We start from the raw sequence: 12,246 nt of genomic DNA on the forward strand, positions 1-12,246 counted from the left end.
ACGGTCATTGTGGCCGGCTCACGCACCAGGTCTGACGGCTCGTGCAGCTCAGGCTCCGTGGTGATCAGCTGCTCTCTGCGATGGCTCGCTGGTCGTAGCAGGCTTTAGCTCTCCATCATTGGTGGGCTCTGGCTGGTATTCCGTGGGTCGTGGTGGTGACTGGCTGGGCTCTGGGTCTGGAGTGGCACTGGCGAGATTCTCCATGGTACAGGTGTGGAACGAGGATCGGTTTCTCGCAAGTGTCCACTCCACAAACGTGGTGAAATTGGCTCGAGGGCCGTTCTCGGACGACGGCGCTCTGCATGACACGTTGAGGCTAGTGTCATAGAACGCACAGAGCACGTCGTTCGGGTAGCTGGTGGTGTTAGCTACTAGCTGGAACATGACGGTAAATCCCTCGAGCGGTAGATGCCCTTCTTCAGCCGGAGGAGGATGAATTCTGGACGGAGTAGGGGATTCATCGTGATGACACAACGGAAACAAAAGGACTGAGAAAAAAGAGCGATAAACAAAATGAGGGAAACACGGAGAAAAACTGTATTTGGTCGGACTTTCTGTAACGTTCAGACGAGGAAAGACAAAACAACGACGTAGAATAACGAACAGTTTAATAATAATCCAGGAGAAACAACGGGAAACACAGGAGCATGGGGGCAGAAACATCAAAGTCTGACAATGATTGAGGGGAAACACACACATTAAATACACAGACTGATTAACAAACACAGGTGCAGACAATGAGGGATGAACCAAAACACACAGAGCAGCGGGGGGAGATGATGGGTGAGACCATCTAAATAGTCCAGGGCTGTGACACATAGGAGAATACATCAATATTTTTCTCAATATGCTAACTGTTGATCGCAATTTCAAAATACAAGCTTTAACCCTCACTCTACATGTTTTGATGTCCACATATTCAAGAAGTTACAATGGCTGTAGCATTTCAGTCGTAAAAAATGGCCAAACTGTGCTTTTGACGCTTTATTTGAACTTATTATTATTGCCTCAGTTGTATGTGTATTTTAAGTCATTTTAAAGGCTATTGTTCGCACAAAAATTGTAATGTAACTATACAATTACTCAATTAATTATTAGAATAATCAACAGATTTCTTGATTACTAAAAAAATCATTAGTGGCCAAAAATCATTAGGTTTTTAAGTCAAGATCATGTTCCATGAAGATATTATGTAAATTTCCTACCGTAAATATGTCAAAACTTAATTTTTGATTAAGAAAACACATTGCCTTTTAATTTGTTCAAATTAAGTTCTTAGCAATCTCAATATTTAGATTTTTTTTTGCACCCTAGATTTCAGATTTTCAAATACTTGTATCTTGGGCCAATTGTATCCTATCCTAACCAACCATACACTATTTGGAAGCTTGTTTATTAATCAGCTTTCAGATGATGTATAATTCTCAGTTTCAGAAAATTGACCCTTATGACTGCTTTTTGTTGTCCAGGCTCACATACTCACTTGTATTTCTCTTTACGTCATTGAGATTTCTGTGGTGTCTTGCTTGAACAGGTCATGCCACAACATTTCATCCGGCTAAAGGTCAGGACTTTGACTTGACCATTGGAAAACACAAAATTTCTCTAGTTACGCCTCTCCGTTATTGATTTACTTGTGTGTTTAGGATCATTAGCATTGCCATGCACGACCTACACACTGTTAAGCTTCACCTCGAGGACAGATATCCTGAAATTCGCTAGTAAATTTTTCTCATCCAGTCAGGTTTAGTGTCATTTTTCTCATTATAGTCCAACTGTAAGGAAAAGCAATAATATGTTATTCCTCCATAGCCTTAGAGCGACAATGGCAATGATATGAGGAAATGTCATGTAATAATGGTAATAAATGTCAGCTAACCTTATTGACATACAAAACATAATACACTGCAAAAAGACTAAATGCAGTGCAGAATGAATAGTGTGATTGGATACAAAGCAGACAGAGAAATTCACAAGCGTTCGCCGGCGGTACAAGAGTGGAGATGAAGAGTACAATTAGGATTCATTATGCTCACAAAGACTGCGAGCTATCCGCTTCTTAGGCTGTAAATCATGATACTCCCACTACCATATGGCTCGTCTGCTGTGAGGGTCTGATGTCAGGATTCACCATTTTGCTGCGGACGAAAATAACTTTCCCATTAATGCTGTAAAGTTCAAATTTTATCTCTTCACTCTGGTGGATGTGTCTAGGACATACCGGTGGTCTTTAACAAAGATGAAACGGGCATCACTGTTCTTTTTGGCGAGCTGCGAATCCCTCCTTAATTTAATAACTTCCCACGCGCACATCTCCGGCTTAGTGTTTTCCTTACAGTGGATTCATGAACTCTTGACAGCAGTCAGTGCTGGAGATATTGCTAGTGAATTGGTGGCTGTTTTCCTGGGATTTTGAGATCGAGTGACTGTTGCTGAAATTTTAATTGAACTGGCAACACCCAGAGGAAGCTGAATTGGAATAACAGGAAGTGGAATTTACTGAATTCCGTAAGATAATGGAATGCAATTACTTGTAAAACATTAAAAACAGACTTGCTGTAAGCTATGAAGTGCTTTATCGATGGCATACACTTATGTTGAAGCCATCAGTCAACATTATTTAAACTTTTTAAAAAGTAATTGTTTAACAGCAGAATTGCAGTTGTTTCTTCACCAGAAATCTCTACCGAATCACAGCTTGAAAAATTGCACATGTTATTTTTTTTATTTAGTACTGACCTCAGTAAGATTTTTTTTCACATACAAGATGTTTACCTATAGTCCACAAGAGAAAATAATTGTTGCATTTATAAAAATGACCCTGTTCAAAAGTGATTCTTAATACTCAAACACTCACTGATGCTTCAGAAGGAAACACAATGCATTAAGAGCTGGGGGTTAGAACTTTTTGAATTTGAAGATCTGGGTAAATTTAACTTATTTTTTTCTGGTAAACATGTATCTTCTGTAGCTTCTGAAGGGCAGAACTTAATGAAAAAAATATGATATTTAGGCAAAAAAAGAAACATGTACACATCCTCCTTCCGTTCAAAAGTTTACACCCCCGGCTCTTAATGCAAAGTTTTTCCTTCTGGAGCATCAGTGAGTGTTTGAACCTTCTGTAATAGTTGCATGAGTCCCTCAGTTGTCCTCAGTGTGAAAAGCTGGATCTTAAAATCATTGATGAAAAGGGTTCAAATACACAAAAATGATGAAAAACCAAAGAATTTGTGGGACCTGAAAGATTTTTCTCAAGAACAGCAGGCAGTTTAACTGTTCAGGAGAAACAAGCGTCTCATGAACAATTATCACTAAACAGAACAAAAAAAAAAAAAAAAAAAAAAAAACACTCAAACACACAAATCATTCAGTTAAGAACACAGTATTAAGAATCAAAGGGATGTAAACTTTTGAACTTTTTTCATTTTTATAAAAAAAACTAATATTTTTTCTTGTGGACTGTATGTAAACATCTTTATGTGAAATATATTATTTAGGTCAGTAGTAAATAATTGTAACATTTTGTATGATTCCTCTTATTTTGGTAAAATGAACATTTTGCAGATTCTGCAAGGTGTATGCAAACTTTTGACCTCAAGTGTATATATGCTTATATATGCATATTTTGCAATAAGCTTAAACTACAGTATATGCTAACTTTCTCTATCCATTTTTTAAAATTACATCTTTCGCAATGCTTCATGAGATTGTAGTTCTTTCACTAATTAAAGTTGAGTAAACAGTTAAGTACACAGTCTTGTACCTTGTGTCCAATTTTACTTTTTTGCTTCAAATCAAAGTTTGTAATTTTGTGATTCACCTTGTAGCTGGTTGGTTTGGTTCATGGCTGTTACTGTAGCTCTTTAAAAGAATAGTTCACCCAAAAATGAAAATTACCCCATGATTCACTCTTCCTCAAGCCATTCTAGGTGTATATGAAATTCAATCAGAGTTATATAAAAAATTCCCAGGCTCTTTCAAGCTTTACAATGGCAGTGAATAGGTTTTAATGGGTCCAATCGATGCAAATTAATTAATTTTTAAAGAAAAATATCCATATTTAAAACTTTACAAACTTTAATCTCTAGCCTCCACTAACTGTCATACACTTGTTCACTTGTTCAGTGGTGTTCCAGCAACATAGGACGTAGCGTAAGCTCCGGTGAGAATATGCTAGTCTCACGAGAACCAAGTTTTGTTTACAGCAAAGGAAAACCAATCTCATCTTTGCTTATATTGAAATCCTCCAACATTTTCTTTACAAAACCTCTCTCCGCTGCGTGTTCCTACATCATCCACTGTAAAGCCATTTTCTCTTAAACGCACGTCCGACAGATAGCGAAAGCTACAGATTGCGGTTTATAAAGTTTTAAATATGGATATTTTTGTTACAAAAACACAGTCATTTGCTTCAGAAGGCCTTTATTAACCCTCCAGAGCCATGTGGGGTACTTTTTTATGATGGATGGACTTATGTTATTGGACTATTGAATATTAACACACATTCAAGAGAAGAGCCAGGACATTTTTTAATATCATTCTGACTGTATTCGTCTTAAAGAAGACAGTCAAAGACACCTCGGACAGCTTGAGAGTAAGTAAATCATGGGGTGATTTTCATTTCTGGGTGAACTATCCTTTTAACAAAGACCTTTTTTTTTAAATCCCTTTGGAAAAAATACATCCAGAAACAAGGCCTCAGCTATATTTAGGTGAAGGTAAATTTGAATAGCAATTCTGCGTCCTGTTTGCTATTTCGATTCAAATTCAGAAATTTAACTAAAATGAAATGGCTATTAATTGATAACCAATTGATACCAAATGAGTGCTGTATTCATGGCCCATGGTACCACCACAAGTCACTCTAAAGAATACAGTGGTGCCACTATTGGTAACCCATGGTAGAAAAACCTTTTTATCTGAGTATTTTCTATTTGTTGTTTCAGATTCTTCCTGAAATAGCTGATTGTGAAGACATTGATTAGAACATTTGTCTCAAATCACTCCTCTCAGAGAACTGATTGTGTTGTAGCTTCGCCAACTAAAAAGTAAATGACGTTCATCGACAAAAGTAGGAGTTTATCGCTGCGCCATTGTCAAGATCCCCTTAATCTATTAGCCCAGCTCAAATGAAAACGAGCTCATATTTTGGATCAAACTATCCATTGCTCATAGAGTATAATGCTGAAGGGCTCATAAACGCTCCTCTTGCCAGGCTCATTGCTCTCAGCCGGTGTAGCCCTTAAATCTACACGGTTAGAGAGCTGCTTTGAGCTCATTGTTTCGCACAATTAATGATCTCCCCACTCTTCATTGATCACCTCACCTGTCATCTTTGTTTCTATTGGTTCTCTATCCTCATGCATTTACAGGAGGAGAGCAGCTGTGCTCCTCCACCCCCAGAGTGCAAAGACCAGGCTTTTGTTCCAGAGAGATCCACCAGGGATGAGGTGAGTCTCCTGGTCATCCTTTCAAAGGCAGCAGTGATTCAGATCGCATGATTTCTTGAAATAAATCTTTCTGTTTCAGCTGGATTTGCTGTACGAGGAGGCCATCTACACTGTGGTCAGTCGCGTTGGGGTGCCGTCGCCAGAATATGTTACCAATGAAGGGGACATTTTCAACTACCTGCAGAAGGTGCAACTCTGTTATTTTCTCAATAAATTGCATAGTACATGATTCAGACACTGCTGTATCTCTCCACAACAAAACAAATATCACGATGCATGTTGTGCCTCTGGTGCTTCAAATCCACCAAGACCTAAACAAATATCATGCTCTGATTGATTTCTAAATATAAATGAAATACACAGGAATACTTGTTTTAATCTTTTGTTTTCAAAGGGCTTGCATTCTTGAAAAAAAAAGCTAGTCTTCGAAGGGATTGTGGGAGAATGGAGGGTTGCGCTTGGGTGGTGGTGGGGGGGGGGGTGTTTACTTTGACTTGGTTTTATGAGTTGGAGCAGATGCTCTTGTCTCAGACATGATTAAACATCAAAGCCCGTGCCCAATGGGGATTGATGTTCGGTGCTTATATTACACCCATGAAACCCCTGTCACTCCAGAGGAGCCTGATTCCATTCTGAGACCTCTAACACCGCGGTGCAGCAGGTCTTACGTTTGAAGTGTCTGATCTATAATATTTTTCCTTCAGAAAAAAAAAGAAAGAAAGATTTTTGCCTTAACCGTTGACACAACCAGAGCTTTGATTACCAGCACTAATATAAAGCAGAAAAAGACCCTTTTCTCAAGAATAATGTTTGTCAGCACTCATAACCTTTGAATTAATTTATTTAAAAAAGGGTAGACATGTAGAAGCAGTTAAACAGTTTTCTGTAGCAGTTTTTGAGATGGAAACTAAAAGTCAGAGCTAGTGAACTGCACTCATAAGCATTTTAATTGGACTCCAAATTAGAGACTCGTGAACATCATAAGAGGCTTTCGCACTGAACATTTTCATGCTTCCTAAAACTATTGGTGGAAGTACCCGCTTTTTGGCGTGATCCCACCACAGGAACTTGGAATGATTTTAGTTATAGGAAAGGACTACATTAGCTCCTAGTCCAGTGTAGGGTCTAACCCAGTGTTGGAGAAAATTACTTTTAAAAGTGATGTATTACAATATTGTATTGCTCCCTAAAAATCTACTTTTGTGCAAGTGAGATGAGTAAATGCATGTTCCAGGGTTCCATTGGGTCCTTGAAATCCTTGAAAGTTTGTGAATCTGAAAACCTGAAAGGCCCTGGAAAGTTTTTGAAAATCAACGTACATAGATACAGGTCCTTGAAAGTTACTGAATTTATTTTGTGCAAGTAGTTTTCTGGAAAAAAATCCATATTATTCCCTCCTGTCCGCTAATGTGTTATTTCGCCAACACTTCATGGCCTATGAATACTAGCCTGCTTGATTTATATTAGTTACACGCATTTACGACAAATAGAATATCAAATCTCTGTCATATGTCAAAAAATATATTTTTTTTTGCATTTTTTGTGTTTGACACATGGACACAAACTAACTCCACAAACATGGAAAACAGCGATAGACGGACCGACAGTCCTGGCACTTTTCCATCCTCAGTCCGCCAATTGTTGACTATGTTGAATGTCATGCTTAAATATCGTTGCTGTCTGTCCAACCCGATCGCACAGCAATTTAAAAAAAAAAAAGTGGCAAATTTGTACACATTCGTATGACCTCACTCATATTAATTTGTATAACTTTGTGAAAAAGTTTATGTATTTTATTAGGTGGCTAATTTGTACTCGTATTAATTTGTACGATTTGTGAAAAATCGTATGTGTTTTACGAGGTGGCTTTTTACGAATTTATACAACCTCACTGGTATGAATTCATATGATAAGTAAAGAAAATGTACATATTTTATGAGGTAGCTAATTTGTATGAATTTGTACGAAGTTATACAACCTCATTCACTACAAATTCTTATTATATGTGAAAAAACTTACATATTTTACGAAGTGGCTAATTTGTACAAATTTGTACAAAAATCGTATGTATTTTAAGAGGTGGCTTTTTACGAATTTATGAGGTGGCTAACCTCACTTGTACGAATTAATATGATATGTGAAAAAATATCACATATTTTACAAGGTGACTAATTTGTACAAATTCGTACGATCTAACGAGTATTAATTTGTATGATTTGTGAAAAATTGTATGTATTTTATGAGGTGGTTAATTTGCACAAATTCATACAACCTCACTCGTGTTCATTTGTACGATTTGTAAAAAATTTCACATATTTTACAAGGTGACTAATTTGTACAAATTCGTACGATCTAATGAGTATTAATTTGTATGATTTGTGAAAAAATTGTATGTATTTTATGAGGTGGTTAATTTGCACAAATTCATACAACCTCACTCGTGTTCATTTGTGCGATTTGTAAAAAATTTCACATATTTTACAAGGTGGCTATTTTGTATTCGTATGATCTCACTCGTATTAATTTGAAAGATTTGTGAAAAATCGTATGCATTTTAAGAGGTGGCTTACTCGTACAAATTTATACAACCTCACTTGTACGAATTCATATGATATGTGAAAAAACGTACGGATTTTACAAGGTGGCTAAGTTGTAAAAATTCGTATGACCTCACTTGTATTAATTTGTACGATTTGTAAAATATCTCACATATTTTACAAAGTGACTAATTTGTACAAATTCGTACGATCTAACTAGTATTAATATGTATGATTTGTGAAAAATCGTATGTATTTTAAGAGGTGGCGTTTTACGAATTTATACATTCTCACTTGTACAAATTCATATGATATGCACAAAATGTACGTATTTTACTAGGTGGCTAATTTGTACAAATTCTTACAACCTCACTTGTATTAATGTGTGCGATTTGTGAAAATTTGTATGTATTTTACGAGGTGGCTAATTTGTACAAATTCCTATGACCTCAGTCGTATTCATTTGTATGATTTGTGAAAAATCATATGTATTTATTAGGTGACTTTTTACAAATGTATACGACCTCACTTGTATGAATTCATATGATATGTGAAAAAACTTACATATTTTACGAGGTGGCCAATTTCTATGAATTCGTATGATCTCACTTGTAATATTTTGTACAATTTCTTAAAAATCTTATGTGTTTTACGAGGCGGCTGACTCGTATGAATTAATATGACCTCACTTGTACGAATATTTATCATATGTCAAAAATCATACATATTTTAAGAGGTGACTAATTTGTACGAATTCATGTGACCACACTCATTTTAATTTGTATGATTTGTGAAAAATCGCATGTATTTTACAAGGTGGTTAATTCAAATCATAGGATTTGTGAAAAAACTATATTTTACGAGGTGGCTAACTTGGGTGAATTCGTACGACCTCACTGGTATTAATTTGCATGATTTGTGAAACATCGCATGTATTTTACAAGGGGGCTAATTCATATGAATGAATACAACCTCACTTGTATGAATGCATATGATTTGAAAAAACGTACGTATTTTACGAGCTGGCAAATTTGTAAAAGTGTGTACAAAAGAACAACCCCTATCCCCGCCCCTAAACCTACCCCTCACAGATAAATCAAATCTTTAAATGAAAATCTTATTTTAAATATAAATCTGACATTATAAATGTCTTTACAGTCAATTATGATCAGTTGCATGCATCCCTAAAAAATAAATGTGTACTTTCCTTAAAAAAAATAAATAAAAAATAAATAAATAACAGTAGTGTACGCTGGGGAAATTAATTGTAAATATTTATAAGATTTGAGACTTGTGAACACATCTGTCATTGCATTACTATACCCATTATACTAAGTCATAAAAACTTCATATTCAAAAGGCTATTTTTCTAGAAACCAATCTTTTCTCTGATCACTTTTTCACTCAGGTCTTTGATATGGGTCAAGAGGAGCATGACATCATCCTCCAGCGGGTTCGAGAATCCAAGGTGAGGGTCTCACATAGATTTTGTCTGATATTACAAACACGACTCTCTTCTTCTCAAACTTTTATTTTGACAGTCACAGCAATAGCGGTATCTGCTGCCAGCTCGACATCAAGAGCTAACTTCTTATTTCTTTGTAGAGAAATTTCACTCTTTTCTTCTTTCATATGCATGAAGGTGAAAGACTACTTCAACAGGTTGAAAATGTTGAAATAAATGGAGAGCTTCTCTTACTAAACAGATGCAGAATCAATTAGAGTAGCAATTTAAACAAGTTTTATCTTTTGCGAGACTAAAGGAACATTGAAATGCCAGAATTGAATGAAGCTTTAGTTACCTCTTGTAACCTCTTAAAGGTCTTTGAAAATGGAATGTTCTGCTATTTGAATGTGAATCACAATGATCCGAGCCTTCATTTGAACAGCAGTCTCCCACTGTCTGTGTCATACATAATATACTCACCTCTAACATCTGAAACAGAAAACCTCTATTGATTTCTTTCCTCTCGACAGGCCTTGGCACTACTGCACGGCTTGCTCGCAATTATTTTACTGTGCACTCACTCGAGGTGCCGCCACCATGTCCAACAGCAAATGAAACATGTTCAGTTTTTATTATTGCCGTAATGCCTTCTAATCCATGTCTGAATTGTTCTTTTGTAGAAAGCCAGCTTTTCACTCAGGGTCTCTGTAATGAAAGGCAAGAATCTCATGGCGAAAGATGCCAATGGTAAGATGTTTTTGCCTTTTGTGAATCATTTGTGTGTTTTGCTTCTAATATCAAGTCTTTCTAATGTAGAAAAAAGGGGGAAAAAAGAACAGCAAGACAAAACATTCACATCTAGACATAATATCTATGTCCCTTAGAAAATCTTCAAAGGGCATTTTATTTATTTTACCTAAATCATTACATCAGTTGTTTTTGTTTTAGAATTTATTTTGTCTGTAAAGTTTTATTCTCCTTTTGAAGAGCCAAAATTCACATCACACTCTCAGAAAAAAGATACAAGCTAAAAGGTACATCCTTGTGTCTTATTCACCCTTAAATGGTACATAATAATATCTTAAAGGCATGGGATAGTAATTTAAAAGTACATACAGTTGAAGTCAAAAGTTAATTATTTTACCAAAATAAGAGGGATCATATAAAATACATGTTATTTTTTTATTTAGTACTGACCTGAAGATTTTTCACATAAAAGACATTTACATATAGTCCACAAGAGAAAATAATAGTTGAATTTATAAAAATGACTCTTAATACTGTGTTGTTACCTGAATGATCTACAGCCGTTTTTTTTTTAGTGATAGTTGTTCATGAGTCTCTTGTTTGTCCTGAACAGTTAAACTGCTCGCTGTTCTTCAGAAAAATCCCTTAAGTCCCATAAATTCTTTGGTTTTTCAGCATTTTTGTTTATTTGAACCCTTTCCAACAATAACTGGATTGAGATCCATCTTTTCACACTGAGGACAACTGAGGAACTCATATGCAACTATTACAGAAGGTTCAAATGCTCTCTAATGCTTCAAAAAGAAAAACAATGCATTGAGAGCTGGGGGTGAAAACTTTTGAATTTGAAGATCAGTGGAAATTGAATTTATTTTGTCTTCTGGGGAACATCTTCTGTAGCCTCTGAAGGGCAGTACTAAATAAAAAAAATATGATATTTAGTCAAAATAAGAAAAATGTACACATCCTGATCTTGTTCAAAAGTTTACACCCCTGGCTCTTCATGCATTATTTTTCCTTCTTGAGCATCAGTGAGCATTTGAACTTCTGTATAGTATAGTATAGTTGAAACAGACTATTTGTTTAAATGCTTTGAAACTTTATCCTGAGCTTTACTGAATTAATTAGTGAACATTTTTGTCTATGGGTGCTGTGTAGGCTACAGTGACCCCTACTGCATGCTGGGAATCCTCTTAGGACAGTCGCCCAAAGACACTGAGGAGAAAAAAGAGAGGAAATTCAGTTTTCGCAAGAGACGGGAAAAGTTAGAGAAGCGCTCGAGTGTTAAGGAAGTGCTGGCAGGTAGAGACATCCAGGTGACCGAAGTCAAACCAGAGACTCTGAACCCAGTGTGGAACGAACACTTTGTTTTGTGAGTATCCTACTTTTAAAATTGAATAGATAATATTAGATGATCTGTGCATTTTTAAACGTGTTTGTTCTCCACAGTGACATTGATGATGTTCACAATGACCTACTCCATTTGGACATATGGTAAGATGCATCAACATATGTCCCACAGAACGAGAACAGTCATCTCTGTTTTTCTCACTGAAGAATTGTTTGTTATTTTCCACCCTAGGGATCACGATGACGATGTTTCTGTTGCCGAAGCCTGTAAGAAGCTGAATGAAATCAGTGGTTTCAGAGGAATGGGCAGGTAGGTCACACAACAACCGTCTGTTGTCTTAAAGCTAATGAGCCTGAGATTCGTCTGACACATTCTCTGCAAATCCTGCCTGAAATGCATGCTGAATGCATGACTCAAACAGTTGCATCATATTATTAGATATTTCAAGCAAATTGCCAAATCCGTGAGGGCTAACGGGGCCACGGCATCAGGAAGCGAGGAGAATGCTGATGACTTCCTGGGCTGCATCAACATCCCGTTGAATGTGAGTTCTATTTCCGCACACTTTAGTTTCTATAACAGTAACACCGTGTCCTAACTACATGCAACGGTATCTTTTCCATGTTAATCTGAGTTTTTGTCTTAACTAACCACACCGACGACAGACAAAATTTCTATTTTAGAAACACTTTCATATACAAACTATATGACAGT

The 12,246-nt window shown here is 36.3% G+C and overlaps 1 protein-coding gene across 1 annotated transcript in view; it reads left to right on the top strand.

The window, feature by feature from the left end:
• Positions 1-12,246, top strand: part of baiap3 (BAI1 associated protein 3) — a 73,928-nt gene that overhangs the window by 31,639 nt on the left and 30,043 nt on the right. The window contains exons 4-11 of the mRNA XM_073838685.1: positions 5,373-5,450; positions 5,530-5,637; positions 9,396-9,455; positions 10,115-10,181; positions 11,340-11,553; positions 11,631-11,675; positions 11,764-11,841; positions 11,971-12,076. Of these exons, the coding sequence (XP_073694786.1) occupies positions 5,373-5,450; positions 5,530-5,637; positions 9,396-9,455; positions 10,115-10,181; positions 11,340-11,553; positions 11,631-11,675; positions 11,764-11,841; positions 11,971-12,076 (756 nt within the window). The remainder of the gene's footprint in view (positions 1-5,372; positions 5,451-5,529; positions 5,638-9,395; positions 9,456-10,114; positions 10,182-11,339; positions 11,554-11,630; positions 11,676-11,763; positions 11,842-11,970; positions 12,077-12,246) is intronic.

This window comes from Garra rufa, chromosome 1 (assembly GCF_049309525.1).
Source record: "Garra rufa chromosome 1, GarRuf1.0, whole genome shotgun sequence".
Classification (NCBI taxonomy): domain Eukaryota; kingdom Metazoa; phylum Chordata; class Actinopteri; order Cypriniformes; family Cyprinidae; genus Garra; species Garra rufa.